General features: G+C 35.5%; 2 protein-coding genes and 1 non-coding gene across 6 annotated transcripts in view; 2 read left to right on the plus strand and 1 right to left on the minus strand.

Annotated features, from left to right (window-relative positions):
* RMDN1 (regulator of microtubule dynamics 1) overlaps window positions 1–16,928 on the plus strand; it is a 69,802-nt gene that overhangs the window by 23,098 nt on the left and 29,776 nt on the right. For all 4 annotated transcript variants that reach the window (XR_009351685.1, XR_009351686.1, XM_059166088.1 and 1 more), the window contains exons 3-5: window positions 223–319; window positions 2,079–2,238; window positions 11,152–11,241. Coding sequence is in view for 2 of the 4 variants with exons in the window: in XM_059166088.1 (XP_059022071.1) it covers window positions 223–319; window positions 2,079–2,238; window positions 11,152–11,241 (347 nt within the window). In the remaining 2 variants the exon portion in view is untranslated. The remainder of the gene's footprint in view (window positions 1–222; window positions 320–2,078; window positions 2,239–11,151; window positions 11,242–16,928) is intronic.
* The window catches only part of WWP1 (WW domain containing E3 ubiquitin protein ligase 1), a 147,239-nt gene that overhangs the window by 3,840 nt on the left and 126,471 nt on the right, over window positions 1–16,928 (minus strand). The window lies entirely within an intron of this gene.
* On the plus strand, window positions 12,187–12,289 carry LOC131828313 (U6 spliceosomal RNA). Its single transcript, XR_009352338.1, has one exon. It is a non-coding gene; the product is annotated as a U6 spliceosomal RNA (small nuclear RNA).

Genomic DNA, 16,928 nt, shown 5'->3' on the forward strand with positions numbered 1-16,928 from the left:
TTCTAATTTTTTTAATTTTTGTGGTTTCAATAAGTCACTTGTTGTGACAGCTTCATCTTTATCTCTACTACACTTACATCTAGATTCTTCAGAATTTCTGATCCTTATTTTTAGGTAATTTTTATATCTAATTTCTTTTGCTTATATATGAAAATGTTTCTTAGATTTGTTGCTGTTTGGCTTGGGAAAGCCTACTTTATTGTGTCTTTGTTTCATTTTTAGTCTTCAGAGTTGAAGAAATTCTTGAGCAAGCAGACTACCTATATGAGAGTGGAGAAACAGAAAAACTTTATCAGTTGCTGACCCAATACAAGGAAAGGTAGGCAATGTATGATAAGCCTGGGCTTGCAGTTTCCTCAAAATCTATGTTATTTAACAATTAAAATGATTCCTGATGCTTGAAATTTTTATAATTTTTGAAGTTTTTACTGCAGAGTTTTTAGAGTTTAATTTATAGTATGTTTCTTACAGTAAATGATTCACAAGTGCCACATGTATCTCATCGATTTAGGAAAAGTGACTCCTTACTCATTTTTTCCATTTTGTTATTTTGCTTTGGATCATATGAGGTAGTTGTTGAATATATGGTTATCTATATTGTATATTTCTCATTTTTTAAGTGAATTTCTTATTGACATAAGATGTAAATGAATTAGGATGTTTGTATGGCATCATTGTATGTGTGTATCACTTTAGAAGCAGGTTTTTAGAGAAACTAAAAATACCTTCTTTTTCTGTTTTTAGTATTAGATTACATGGTATATAGATTTATATATAGATTACATTAGTCCAGAGTATCAGTGTGCAGTCAGTTTTTGGGAAAATGTAGGTGGAAGGAGATTCTGCCCAATAAAATAGGTTTAATAAGGCTAAATTGGCATTTCCAGGCCACAAATCTACCTAATCCTAAACTAAAAATGTTGTCATTTTCAGCTACCTTTCTTAGATTCTTAAGATCAGTTCTCTCTTCATGACCCATCAATTTTGCTTCTTAAATGTCTATAGATCCACTTTTTCTTCTCCATTTTCCCCTTAGTTACTTGTAGTGTCATGTTTGGCATTTTATAGACAATTCAGTAATTACTTGAAAAGTAAGTTATAGTTACTCCATCTTTATTTAATTATAAATACACTATTGCTACCTTTAGTTTCAAAATTTTATGTGAATACCGTTTTTTGTTAAATATATAATGGGCTTAAATAAAAATTTAATAAAAAGGATAAAAAGGAGTTTTAATGTTTTAAAAAATATTTCTAACTCTTAATTGTGATTACTATTTTATTTATTAACCATTTCTTATCTTATATAAGTATATTCCTATGGAAATTCTTCAAGGAGTCTAGTGCCCTTCAAATACTTCCATGCATCATGGCATGAATGACACATTCAAATATAAGATTTATTTTGAGATTCTGTTATATTCAATCATTTATTTATTAACACATAATTACCATACACCTATTATGTGCCAGTTACTATATTTGGGGCTAGGGATATAGCAGTTTTGTTTTGTAGAACATGACCTGCTCTCCAAAGTTTGTGGATTTTATGGTACTATCTGAGCCAGTTAGTGAGTTGTCTGCAGTGTCTCAAGCCTTAAGTTATATGATGATTTTGTAGTGCAAATATTTAAAGAATTAATTCTAAGGAAGTTAATATTTTATTTATTTATTTAGAGATTTTATTTATTCATTTGAGAGAGAGTGAGAGAGCATAAGCAGGGGTTGGGGAGCAGCAGCAGAAGAGGGAGAAGCAGGGAGCCTGCATCCCAGGACCCTGGGATTATGATCTGAGCCAAAGGCAGATGTTTAACTGACTGAGCCACTCAGGTGCCCCAGGAAGTTAGTATTTTAGATGATATAGGAGAGTTAATATTTATGTATAATACCGGATATTTTGTGGGAAATTTTAGCAAATAAAGTTTTTATGTGAAAATACAACATTATGAATAATGGCTTTTGATACTGCTATATCTTCACTGACCTGAAAGACCGTTACATGTATTCATTAGTGATGTGATTTCTAACAGTTTTTAAATATGAGCTAAAATGGTTATTTTATATTTATTTCAAATTAGTGAAGATGCAGAGTTACTGTGGCGATTGGCACGGGCATCACGTGATATAGCTCAGCTTAGTGGAACCTCAGAAGAGGAGAAAAAACTCCTGATTTATGAAGCCCTAGAGTATGCAAAAAGAGCACTAGAAAAAAATGAATCCAGTTTTGCAGCTCATAAGGTGAGGGGCTTAAAGTAATGCAACTGTTACCATGTGAGAGGTAGGTACATTGGTCTATACTTACTTATTATTCCTAATTTACAGAAGAAAGAAAATTTGTCTATTTTAAAGAAATTTATCTTTATAACATTTTTTTCAAAAGGATCTAGTTTTTTTTCTTTGTATTCTTGAACATTTATTATATCTTCATTAGTGTGTTGATAAATTACTTTTGTGAATGCTTATTTTTAAATGAAAGTGTTAGTTGTTTCATGAATTGCCTATGTCTTTATTCCTAGTACTATAAGGATTTGACAAATGTTTACTCATTTTCCTTACATTATATATTTCCTTACATTATATATTTTGTATATTTTATATACAAATATACAATGTGTCAAGAGGAGAGTTATCCCTCTCGGAACCTTGATTCCCCTTCAGCCAGAGCAAAAGGTGACTGCTTCATAGGTTTGTGGCTGCAAGTAGGACCCTGCAGTGGCCATCAGATCCCCTGTGGGGATTTCAGAGACACTGAAGGAGGAAGGAGGGGGACTCTTGTCTGCACCGCTCTAGACAGTTATCCACCCTTCTTCCTCCACTCACTGCCACTCAGGAACCGCTCACTTCAGTGGCCCAGGGGGAGTTCAGGCAGACAAACCAGAGCTGCACACATGGCCCCTTCCCCTCCCAAGCTCCAAGACAGGCAGGGTGCCTGTCACCTGAGCCCTCTCCACCAGGGGTTTCATTCTTCCTCTGGGGCTCTGGTGGAGGTGGGCATCCTCTGCCAGGCCCAGCACATGTGAAGAATGAATTCAGTGCCCAGTTCTTACTGTCAAGGTTTGATGTGGAATCACAGCTGCAGTGATACATATTTTTATCAGTGCTTGTTTGGTTTTAAATAAAATGCACGCTATTTTATTACATTATATAGTACATTATATTTTTATGTAGAGGTGAGAATAGAGCAGTTGGACAGCTAAGAGCTGGTATAACTTTCACATGTAACTCTGCTAGTTCTTGAATTTCCTAACTGACTTAGAATGATGCTTTTCAATTGGCACTCTGGAGACACATGGGACATTATTGGTATTTTGTTATTAGGACATCACTTTATGATGTTGGACTGTCCTCAGTATAACTACCAAGTCATTGTGACAAGCAAATTTCATCTCCACCCATTTCCAAATGCTCCCTTTAGGGGCCAGTCTCCCTCAACACCCCACTAATACTGGTTTTTATTAAAAATAAAATAGATATGGATTCTTTAAATTTGTTGAGATTTGTTTTATGGCCCAGAATATGGTCCATCTTGTTAAGTGTTCTTTGTACACATGAAAGGAATGTTTATTCAGCTATTGTTGGGAGTATTTTATAAATCTCATTCAGGTCAGTTTCGTTAATGGTGTTGTTCTTTTGTACCATTTGTATCCTTTTGTAACCTTTATGATTTTCTATCTACTTGTTCTGTAAATTATTTAGAGACACATTGAAATGTCCAAGTATAATTGTAAGTTTGTCTGTTTAATTTGCAGTTTTTTTTTTTTTTTTAGATTTTTATTTATTTATTTGACAGAGAGATCACAGGTAGGCAGAGAGGCAGACAGAGAGGGGGAAGCAGGCTCCCTACTGAGCAGAGAGCAGGATGCAGGGCTGGATCCCAGGACCCTGAGATCATGAACTGAGCTGAAGGCAGAGGCCTGACTCAGTGAACCACCCAGGTGCCCCTGTTTGTTTGCAGTTTTATTAATTTTTGCAGCATGCAATTTAAAGTTTCTATTGGGAATATAAACATTTAGGATTATTATATTTTCCTGATGCATTAATCTCTTTATTACTGTAAAATGATCCCCCTTATTTTTTGAAATACTTAGTTTTATCTTCCACTTTGATACTAACAGAGCAACTCTTGTTTTCTTTTGCTTAATGTTAGCGTGTTATATCCTTCTCTGTCCTTTTACTTTTAACTGTCTTTAACATGTCCGTGTAAATAGGTGATGAAGTCTTGCTTTTAGTTTTACTTATGTACTTCACATTATATAAAATTCATCATTGTAATGCATATACTTAAGTGGTTTTTTCACATTTTCCCTGTGTTGTGCAACCATCAGCACTAATTCCATAATATTTCTGTTATCCCCAAAACAAACCCTGTACCTTCTGCCAATTCTCCCCTGCACCTATTCCCTGGTAAGCACTAATCTCCTTTATGTCCCAATGAATTTTCCTATTCTAGACATTTCATATAAATGGAATTACAATAGGTGGCATGTATGGTCTGACTTCCTTCCCTTTGCATAATATTGTCAGGGTTCATCCATATTGAGCATGTGACAGTACTGCATATTCCATCGTATGGATATACCAGTTTTGTTTATCCATCAGTTGGTGAACATTTGGGGTATTTCCACTTTTTGGCTGTTACATACAATTGTGTATAACTTGTATACAAGTTTTTGTGTGAGCATTTGCTTTTACTTTTTTTCTTATGGAGGCAAATTCACATAGCATAAAATCACCTATTTTATAAGTGCACAATACAGTGACATTTAATACATTTATAGTGTTGTACAACCATTACCTCTAGTTCCAGAACATTTTTATCACTCCAGAAGGAAACCCAGTAAGTCCAATTAAATAGTCACTCTCTGTTCCCTCTTATTACCCTGACAATCACTAATCTGCTTGTTGTGTCTATGGCTTTACCTACTCAGGATATTTCATAGAAATGGCATCATACAGTATGGGATCGTTTGTGTTTAGACATCTTTCACTTACCATGTTTTTGAGGTCCATCCACATTATAGCATGCATCAATATTTCATTCTTTTTTATGGAAGAATAACATTCCTTTGTATGGATATACCATATTCTGTTAACCCATTGATTAGTTGATGGACATTTGGGTTATTTCCACACTTTTGGCTATTGTTTATAGTATGAATATACATCCATGTATAAGTATTTTTTTAAATACCTGTTTTCAGTTTTTTTTTTTTTAAAGATTTTATTTATTTATTTGACAGACAAGAGATCACAAGTAGGCTGAGAGGCAGGCAGAGAGAGAGAAAGAGGAGGAAGCAGGCTCCCCACTGAGCAGACAGCCGGATGTGGGGCTCGATCCCAGGACTCTGGGATCATGACCTGAGCCGAAGGCAGAGGCTTTAACCCACTGAGCCACCCAGGCGTCCCCCTGTTTTCAGTTCTTTTGAGTATGTGTCTAGGAATGGATTTGCTGGGTCATATGTAATTCTATTTTTTTTTTTTTTAAGATTTATTTATTTTAGGGGGCAGAAAGAGAGAGAAGTGAGCAGACTCCCTGCTGAATGCACAGGGAGCTTGATGCAGGGCTCAGTTGCACGACCTTGAAATCACGACCTGAACTGAAGGCGCTCAGCTCAGATGCTTAACCAACTGAGCCACCCAGGTGCCCCTATGTAATTCTTTCAGAAGAACTGTCAAATTGTTCTTCAAAGGACCTATATCATTTTACATTGCCACTAGCAATGTGTGAGGGTTCCAGTTTCTCCACATTCTTGGTCACACTTGTAATTATCCATTAAAAAAAGTTAAAACTAGTGGGTGGGAAGTATATGGTTTTGATTTGTGTTTTCCTAATGAGTAATTATATTGAGCATCTTTTCATGTGCTTATTGGACATTGGTATATCTTCTTTGAAGAAATGTCTATTCAAATTCTTTGGTTTTTTTTTTTCAATTAGGTTTTTTCAACTAAGTTTGTCTTTTGTTGAGTTTTAAGAATATTTTCTGACATTTAGTCTCTAGTTAGATACACGATTTGCACATATTTTCTGCCATTCCATGGATTGTCTTTTTACTTTCTTGATGATAAGCTTTGATGCACAAGTTCTTTTTAATTTTGAAGAAGTTCAGTTTAGTTTTCTTTGATTGCTTGTGCTTTTGGTGTCATATCTAAAAAACACAGATTTTCATCTATGTCTGTTTCTGAGTTCTGTATTTTTTAGCTCTTACATTAAGATCTTTGATCCTTAAAAGAGTTAGCTTTTATACATGGTTGAGATAGGAGTTCAAATTCATTTTTTTGCATATAAATATATAGTTGTCCTAGCTCCATTTGTTGAAAAGACTGTTCCTTCTCCATTTTCATCTTTGATGAAAATCAGTTGAACAGGGGCACCTGGGTGGCTCAGTTGCTAAGCATCTGCCTTCGGCTCAGGTCGTGATTCCAGGATCCTGGGATCGAGCCCCACATCGGGTTCCCTGCTTGGCAGGAAGCCTGTTTTCCCTCTCCCACTGCTTCTGTTCCCTCTCTCGCTGTGTCTCTCTCTGTCAAATAAATAAAATCTTAAAAAAAAAAAAAAGAAAAAATCAGTTGAACATAAATGTGTTGTTTATTTTTGAATTCTCAATTCAATTTCATTTGTCTGAGTGTAGACCTGTTTGTCTTTGTGCCAGTATCACAGTGTCTTGATTACTATAGCTTTGTGGTAAGTTTTGAAATAAGGAACTGTGAGTCTTCTAGCTCTTCTTTTTCAAGATTGTTTTGGCCATTCTGAGTTCCTTCAGTTTCCATACGTATTTTAGGATCAGCTTGTAAATTTCTGCAGAGAAGCCAGTTGGGTTTTTGATAGGGATTTTATTGAATCTGTAGGTTAGTTTGAGGAGTATTGCCATCCTAACAGCATTGTGTGAAGACATTTATTTAGACCTTTTATTTAAAGATCTAAATAAATCTGTTCATTTGAATCTGTTCATTTATTTAGATCTTTTTCTTCTTTCAACACTGTTTTGTAATTTTCAGTCTTCAAGTCTTGTATGTCTTTGGATTTAAATTTATTCTTTAAGTATTCTTTTTGATGCTATTGGAATTCTTGATTTCATTTTCAGATTATTTATTGCTAGCATATAGAAGTGTAACTAATACTTGTATATTAATGTATATTAATTTTATGTCCTATAGCTTTGCTTAACTCCTTTATTGGTTCTATTGGTTGTTATGTAGATTTAGTTTTTTTCTATATTATCAACATGTTTATAAATTATCCATAGTTTTTTTTCTTTTCCAACCTGGACACCTGATATTTCTTTACCTTGCTGAATTTCCCTGGCTAGAACTTCAGTACAGTGTTGAGTAGAAGTGACAAGAGTGAATATCTTTGTCTTGTCCCTGATTATAGGAGGGTAGCTATTAGGCTTTCACCATTTGCTATGATGTTAGCTGTGGGTTTTCCATAAATGCTCTTTATCGATTGAGAAAGTTCCCTTTCATTCGTAGTTGTTGAGTGTTTTTAATCATGAAAGGGTGTTGGATTTTTGTCAGATGCTTTTTTCTGTGTCAGATGATCATGTTGGTTTTTCCCCCCTTCATTCTATTAATGTGGTATCTTGCATTAATTAATTTTCATATGGTAATCCACCCTTGTATTTTGGGATAAATCCCATGTGGTCATGTTGTGTAATCCTTTTCATTTGCTGCTGAATTCAACTTGCCATTATTTTGTTGAATTCTGCATCATAAGAGATACTACTCTTCAGTTCTTTTTTTTTCCCTCTGATTTTATTGGGCAAGAATAGGCATACATTATTGTAAGTTTAAGGCATAGAGCATGATGGTTTGTTTTGCACATATTGTGAAATGATTACTACAGTAGGCTCAGCTGATGCCTATCTTCTAATATAGATGTGATAAAAAGGAAAGAAAGAAAAATTTTTTTCCCTCATGATGAGAACTCTTAGGGTTTATTCTCTTATGAACTTTCCTATTATATCATATTTCAGTATTAGCTGTAGTTTTCACATTGTACATTACATCCATAATACCATTCACCCTTGAACAACATGGGGAGAAGGGCGCTGATTCCTGTGCAGTTGAAAATCCACATAGAACTTTTGACTCCCCAAAAACACAACTATAATAACCTGTTGACTGGAAGCTTTTATAACAAATAATCAGTACATATTTTGTATGTCTTACATACTATATTCTTACAATAAAGTTACAAAAAAGAGACTACTCCAAAAGAAATGAAAAGAACCATAGATTTACATTACTATATTTCTCACAAGAAATCTGTGTATAAGTGGCTCTTGCATGGTTTAAATTTGTGTTGTTCAACTGTATTTATCTTATAACTGGAAGTTTGTACCTCTTGACCACCTTCCTCCAATTCCTCCTCCCCCAGCTCTCTACCTCTGGTAACCACAAGTCTTACGATTTTTTTTTTTTTAAGATTCTACATGTAAATGAGATCATACAGTATTTTTATTTCACTTAGTATAATGCCTTCAGAGTCCCTCCATGTTGTTGCAAATGGCAGGATTTCCTTACTTTTTATGGTTGAATAATATTTCATTGTGTGTGTATGTGTGTGTATACATACAGCACAACTAATTTATCCATTTTGTTGATCTGAACTTAAGTTGTTTCCATTTTAGCTGTTGCAAACGAGCTATGAACATAGAGATGCAGATATTTTTTCAAGTAGGTGTTTTCATTTTTTGTTTTTTATAAATTCCAAGTAGAATTGCTAGGATCATATGATAATTGTATTTTTAATTTTTGAGGATTGAGTATCCCAGTTTAGAATCCGAACAGTGCATAAGGGTTCCCCTTTATCCACATCCACGCCAGCATTTATCTCTTGATGGTGGACATTCTAACAGGGGTGAGGTGATACGTCATTGCTATTTTAATTTGCATTTCCTTAATGACTATTGATGTTGTGTATCTTCTGTTGGCCTTTCTAATATCTTCTTTGGGGAAATGTCTATTAGGACATTTCTCTGCCCATTTTTTAAATTGTTGGTTTTTTGGTATTGAATTGTATGTAATTGTATGAATTATAATTCAGGTATTAAACCTGTATTAGATATATTGTTTGCAAATATTTTCTCCCATTAGATAGGCCTTTTCATTTTGTTGATGGTTTCTTTTCCCTTACTGAAGCTTTTTAGCTTGATGTAGTCCCACTTGTTTTTTATTTGGTTGCCTGTACTTTAGATGACATATCCAAAAAATCATTACCAAGACCCATGTCAAGAGGCTTTATTCCTGTCTTCTTCCAGGAGTTTCATAATTTCAGGTCTTTATTTTGTTTAGATATGTTCCTTCTGTTTCTAATTCAACTTACTGGGAGTTCCTACCATGAATGGATGTCAAGTTTTGTCTTAATGTTTTTTCTGTATCAAAATGATCATAAGATTTTTTTTTCTATTAATGTGATGGATCACATTGATTGGTTTGTGTATGTTGAATTATTCTTGCATTCCAGGGATAAATCCCACTTCATTGTGGTGAGTGATTTTTTTAATGTTCTGCTAAATTCAATTTATTAGTATTTTATTGAGAGTTTTTGCAACTCTGTTTTCTTTTATTGTGATGGTTTTGGTTTCAGTAGCACTGGTGTCAGAGAATACTTAAGAAATGTTCATTGATTTCCTATTTTTTGGAAGAATTTAGAGGAGCTTGGTGTTAATTTTCTTTAAATGTTTGGTAGAATTTGTTAGTGAAGCCATTTGATCCTGGTGTTTGCTTTGTTGGAAATTCGTTTGATTACTAACTCTGTAGTAGTACTTATTATTTGTTTGTCAGATTTTTTGTTTATTCTAAGTCGGTTGGATTGTATCTTGTTTCTAGGAATTTTTTCATGTTTGGTGGATCACTTAATGTGTTCCCGTACAGTTGTTGCTACTACTCCCTTGTAATCTTTTTTATCCCTAGATTTATTACTGAGGTTAGTAATAATAGATATATTCTTTGAGTCCTCATTTTATTAATTTTTCTTTTTTCTTTTTATGTTTAGCTAAAGGCTTGTAAATTTTGTTGATCCTTTCGGAGAATTAATTTGGTTTTGCTCCTTTCCCTATTTTCCCCATATTTTATTTATTTCCACTCTATCTTTATTATTCCATTCTTTCTGCTTACTTTGGGTTAGTTTGCTCTTTTCTTAGTTTTTTTTTTTTTTAAGATTTTATTTATCTGACAGAGAGATCACAAGTAGGCAGAGAAGCAGGCAGAAAGAGAGGGGAAAGCAGGTTCCCCACTGAGCAGAGAGCCTGATGCAGGGCTTGATCCCCAGGACCCTGAGATCATGACCTGAGCTGAAGGCAGAGGCTTAACCCACTGAGCCACCCAGGTGGCCCCTTTTCCTAGTTTCTTAAGGTGAAGTTATTGACTGATAACTTTCTTTAAGGTAGCTTATAGCCATAAGTTTCCTTCTGAATACAACTTTGCTGAATCCTTTAAGTTTTGTTATGTCGTATTTTTTTTTGTTCTTTTCAAGAGATTTTTAAATTTTTTTTGTGACTTATTTGACTCATTGGTTATTTAGGAATGTGGTTTTTTTTTTTTTTTTTTTTTTTTTTTTTTTTTTTTTTTTTTTTTAAGATTTGTTTATTAGCGAGTGAGAGAGATAGGGAAGGGGCAAAGGGTGAGGGAGAGAGAGACTCTCTAGCAGACTCCCTGTTGAGCACAGAGCCTGACGCAGGGCTTCATCTGGTCTCATGACCCGGTTATCATGACCTGAGCCGAAACCAAGGGTAGGACACTTAACCAACTAAGCTATCCTAGGAATTTTTAAATTTCCACATAATTGTGAATTATACAGATTTCCTTCTTTTATTAAAATATTTTCGTTTCACTGTGGTCAGAGAACATACTCTGGTTTCTATCTTTTAAAACTTGAGACTTTTTTACAGCCTAATATATTCCCAACCTTGATCTCAAGGTTGTAAGTTTTTGCTTAATGAGAATGACTACTGAGGAATAACTATTCAGTTTTACCTTGTATTGAATGGAATATTAGTAGATTATATTCTTATATTATCTTATCTATTTTATTTTATTTTTTATTATCAGGAGACCTAGCTTTTATAGTGGCATCAGAATTTATTTTATCTAATATTATTATATTATATTCTTATATTATTCTTACATGTTTTTTTCTTCTGTTTTTAGTGGTATGCAATCTGTATTAGTGATGTTGGAGATTATGAAGGCATCAAGGCTAAAATTGCAAATGCCTACATTATCAAGGAGCATTTTGAGGTACTGATGAATTTTAAAAGTAATTAGCTTTTTAAATAAAATTGTTTTACTTATCTATTGCTGAATAGCAAACCACCTAAAACTTAGAGGTCTAATGCAGTGACAGCTTATTTCTCAATATTTTGTGTGTTAACTCTGTAGTGGTACTTCTGGTCTGTTTGGTGTAGCTGAGGTCATTCAGACGGCTGCCTTCACCTCAGTCTTCAGCTGGACAGAATGTACGAGATGGTCTCTTATATCATGGGTTCTCTCTCTCCATTTTCCATTGCATTATTTAGTAGTCTAGCCTCAGCTTTCGTTATAGCATGGTAGCTGGCTTCCAAGAATGAGCATTCCAAGATAAAATTCCAATGTGCAAACTTTTATCAAGCTTCTGTTTTGCATCACACTTGGTAATATCCTGTGAACCTAAACAAGTCATGTGGCCAAGACCAGATTATATGGGAGGGAACTATATGAGGTCATGAATACCCCAAGGTGTGGTCTGGTATAAAATCAAACCCAACTGACAAACCACTCCCAATAGATAATTACGATAATTATCTCTGTGTATTTTACGTTTTTTGTTTTTTTTTAAGAGATCACAAGTAGGCAGAGAGAGAGGAGGAAGCAGGCTCCCCGCTGAGCAGAGAGCCCGTTGTGGGGCTTGATCCCAGGACACTGAGATCATGACCTGAGCCAAAAGCAGAGGCTTTAAACCACTGAGCCACCCAGACGCCCCTATTTTATGTTTTAATATTTCCCCTGAAGTTACTTCTTTATAGTAAGTTCATCCTTAGATGTCACATATTCTCCAGGAGTTTGTGTATTTCATGATGTGCCATATACACTACCTCATTGTCCTAAACAAAACTAAACAAAAACTCTGGAAAAACTGCCACTAAAAATTCAGCTTATTTATTTCTCTTTTGATATATTAGACCACTTCAAAAATACAAAGGAAGAGTGCTCGCTTGGGAGCACATATACTAAAATTGGAATGATATAGAGATTAGGATGGCTCCTGCACAAGGATGACACACAAATTCGTGAAATGTTCCATTTTTTTTTTTTTTTTAGTTTAGTCTATTCTTTTTTTATTTTTATTTTCTAATATTCATATAGAGTTAAACTTCAAGGTAATCCCCTTTCCCCAATCAATGCTACCCCTATACGTATACAAATTCTTAATCCCCCTTTAGCTTAGGAAAGTTGATCCTTTAACAAAGATATCAAGATACATCTAGGAAGAATCAAAATAACCTTCCTCGCCCACACTGAGAATTTATAACCACTCTCCCATCTTTTTCTTCCGCCAGTGTTTCTGTGTATTTGTGTTTCTCCTGATAGTATATAAATCTTATACTTGGGGATCTTTTTGACGAGGTTCTTCCTTTTTTTGCTTTTATATATATATACTTTTTTCTCTTGTCATATACTTTTATCAGTCTTTTTGTTTGTCTGTTTTTGTTTGTATACTTCATAAATCTTACCTTGGGGCCCATTTGGGCTGAGCCTTCTCTCTTATCTTCCCTTTTTTTCCTGTCTCACTGTCTTTTTTTTCTTTTTCTTTTCCTTTTTCTCTCATTTGGGTGGGGAATCCTGATTGCTCAAAAGCATTCCAGGGTGCACCTTGACTGCACCACTGTCGATACATCCAGCTACATCCTATCAGTCATCTCTCACCAAAATGACTAGGAGGAGGAATTCCCAACAGAAGAAAAATACAGAGGATGGGCCTTCTACAACAGAGCTAATGGCTATCAACATAGACAATATATCGGAAAGGGAATTCAGGCTAACAATTGTCCAGGCATTAGCTAGGTTGGATAAAGCCATGGATGACCAAACAAAATTGATTAGGGCAGAACTGAAAACCACCAGGGATGATGTTCAAAATGCTCTCAATGAGTTCCAATCTAATCTAAATTCTCTAAAAGCTAGGGTAACTGAGACAGAAGATAGAATTAGTGATCTGGAGGACAAACAGATAGAAAGGATCAGGAGGAAGCCTGAAACAGCTTAGAAGCCACAAAAACAGAATCAGGGAAATAAATGATGCCATGAAACGTTCCAACGTCAGAATTACTGGAATCCCTTAAGGGGAGGAGAAAGAAAGAAGTCTAGAAGATCTAGTGGAACAAGTTGTCCATGAAAATTTTCCCAATCTCACGAATGGAACCAGTGTTCATGTACTAGAGGCAGAACGGTTTTCCCCCAAGATTATAGATTCTTGAAAGTCCTCGAGATATCTAATAGTAAGAATGAAGAATTATAATTGTAGGCAGACCCTCTTGAAAGCGGCTAGGACAAAGAAGCTCCTTACATACAGAGGAAAGCCCATCAGAATAACATCAGACCTGTCCACAGAGACCTGGCAAGCCAGAAAAGGCTGGCAAGATATATTCAAGGCACTAAATGAGAAGAGCATGCAGCCAAGAATACTTTATCCAGCAAGAATGACATTCAAAATGGATGGAGAGAGAAAGAATTTCCAAGACCGGCAAGGCTTAAAAGACAATGCAACCACCAAGCCGACACTGCAGGAAATATTAAGGGGGGGTTCTATAAAAGAGAAAAAATCCTAAAAATATAATTGAACAGAAATATAGAGACAGTCTATAGAAAGAAAGACTTCAAAGGTAACACGATGTCAATAAAAACGTATCTATCAATAATCACTCTCAATGTGAATGGCCTAAATGCGCCCATAAAACAACACAGGGTTGCAGATGGATAAAACGACAGGACCCATCCATATGTTGTCTACAAGAGACCCACTTTGAACCTAAAGATACACCCAGACTGAAAGTGAAGGGATGGAGAAGCATGTTTCATGCCAATGGGCCTCAAAAGAAGGCCGGGGTAGTGATTCTCATATCAGATAAATTAGATTTTAAACTAAAGACTATAGTCAGAGATATAGAAGGACATTACATAATTCTTAAAGGGACTATCCACCGAGATGATCTAACAATTGTAAATATCTGTGCCCCCAATATGGGAGCAGCCAATTACATAAGAAAACTATTAATCAAGATAAAGAGTCATACTGATATGAATACATTAATAGTAGGAGATCTTAACATGCCTCTCTCAGTAATAGATCATTGAAGCAGAAAATCATTAAAGAAACAAGAGCCTTGAATGACACATTAGCAGATGGACCTCACAGATATATACAGAACATTCCACCCTAAAACAACAGAATACTCATTCTTCTCAAGTGTACCTGGAACCTTCTTCAGAACAGACCACATACTGGGTCACAAATCAGGACTCAACTGATACCAAAAGACTGACATTATTCCCTGCATATTCTCAGATCACAGTCCTTTGAAACTGGAGCTCAATCACAAGGAAAAGTGCAGAAGGAACTCAAACAGCGGGAAGCTAGAGACCACCTTGCTTAAGAATGCTTGGATCAAACCAGGTGATCAAAGAAGAACTGAAACAATTCATGGAAACCAATGAGAATGAAGACACTTCGGTCCAAAACCTATGGATACAGCAAAGGCAGTTCTAAGGGGGAAGTACATAGTCATCCAAGCCTCTGTCAAAAAAATTGAAAAGTCCAGAATACACCAGCTGTCTCTACACCTTAAAGAACTGGAGAATCAACAACAAATCAAAACAACTCCACACATAAGAAGGGAAATCATCAAGATTAGAGCAGAGATCGATGAGATAGAAACCAGAGATACAGTAGAACGTATCAATGAAACTAGAAGCTGTTTTTTTGAAAGAATTAATAAGATCGATAATCCATTGGCCACGCTAATCCAAAAGAAAAGAGAGAAAGCCCAAATTAGTAAAATTATGAATGAAAAGGGAGAGATCACAACTAACACCAAGGAAGTAGAAACAATCATCAGAAGTTATTATCAACAGTTATATGCCAATAAGCTAAGCAACCTAGATGAAATGGATGCATTCCTGGAAAACTATAAACTCCCAAAATTGAACCAGGAAGAAATTGACCACCTGAATAGACCGATATCTAGTAACAGGATTGAAGCAGTGATCAAAAACCCCCCAAAAAAACAAGAACCCAGGACCTGACGGATTCCCTGGGGGAATTCTGTCAAATTTTCAAAGAAGAAATAACACCTATTCTCCTGAAGCTGTTTCAGAACATTGAAGCAGAAGGAAAACTTCCAGACTCTCTTTATGAAGCCAGCATTACCCTGATCCCCAAACCAGGCAAAGGCCCTACCAAAAAGGAGAATTTCAGACCAATATCACTGATGAATATGGATACAAAGATTCTCCACAAGATCCTAGCAAACAGGATCCAACAGCACATTAAAAAGATTATCCACCATGACCAGGTAGGATTCATCCCTGGTTACAAGGATGGTTCAACATTTGCAAATCAATCAATGTGATAGAACAAATCGATAAGAAAAGAGAGAAGAAACACATGGTCCTCTCAATTGATGCAGAAAAAGCATTTGACAAAATCCAGCATCCATTCCTGATTAAAACGCTTCCAGGTATAGGAATAGAGGGTACATTCCTGAACTTATAAAACCTATCTATAAAAGACCCACAGCAAATATCATCCTCAATGGGAAAAAGCTTGCAGCCTTCCCGTTGAGATCAGGAACACGACAAGGATGCCCACTCTCACCACTCTTGTTCAACATAGTATTAGAAGTCATAGCAACAGCAATCAGACAACAAAGAGAATAAAAGGTATCCAAATTAGCAGTGAAGAAGTCAAACTCTCTCTCTTCACAGATGACATGATTCTTTATATGGAAAACCCAAAAGACTTGACCCCCAAACTATTAGAACTCATACAGCAATTCAGTAACGTGGCAGGATACAAAGTCAATATACAGAAATCAGTGTTTTCTAATACACTAACAATGAAAATACAGAAAGGGAAATTAGAGAATCGATTCCATTTACTATAGCACCAAGAACCATAAGATGCCTGGGAGTACTCCAGGAACTACAGAACACTCATGAAAGAAATTGAAGAAGACACAAAAAGATGGAAGACCATTCCATGCTCTTGGATTGGAAGAATAAACTTTGTTAAAATGTCTATACTGCCTAGAGCAATCTGTACTTTTAATGCCATTCCAATCAAAATTCCACTGGTATTTTTCAAGGAGCTGGAGCAAATAATCCTAAAATTTGCATGGAATCAGGAGAGACCCCAAATCGCTAAGGAAATGTTGAAAAACAAAAACAAAACTGGTGGCATCACGTTACCTGATTTCAAGCTTTACCACAAAGCTGTGATCTCCAGGACAGCATGGTATTGGCATAAAAACGGACACATAGCCCAGTGGAACAGAGTAGAGAGCCCAGATATGGACTCTCAACTCTGTGGGCAAATAATCTTCAACAAAACAAAATAATCTTCGACAAAACAGGAAAAAATATACAGTGGAAAAAAGTCTCTTCAATAAATGGTGCTGGGAAAACTGGACAGCTATATGCGGAAGACTGAAACTCGACCATTCTCTTACACCATACACAAAGATAAACTCAAAATGGATAAAAGACCTCAACTTGAGACAGGAATCCATCAGAATCCTAGAGGAGAACATAGGCAGTAACCTCTTCGATATCAGCCACAGCAACTTCTTTCAAGATATGTCTCCAAAGGCAAATGAAATAAAAGCGAAGATGAACTTTTGGGACTTCATCAAGATTAAAAGCTTCTGCACAGCAAAGGAAACAGTCAACAA

Source organism: Mustela lutreola, chromosome 3 (genome assembly GCF_030435805.1).
Source record: "Mustela lutreola isolate mMusLut2 chromosome 3, mMusLut2.pri, whole genome shotgun sequence".
In the NCBI taxonomy this organism is placed as follows: domain Eukaryota; kingdom Metazoa; phylum Chordata; class Mammalia; order Carnivora; family Mustelidae; genus Mustela; species Mustela lutreola.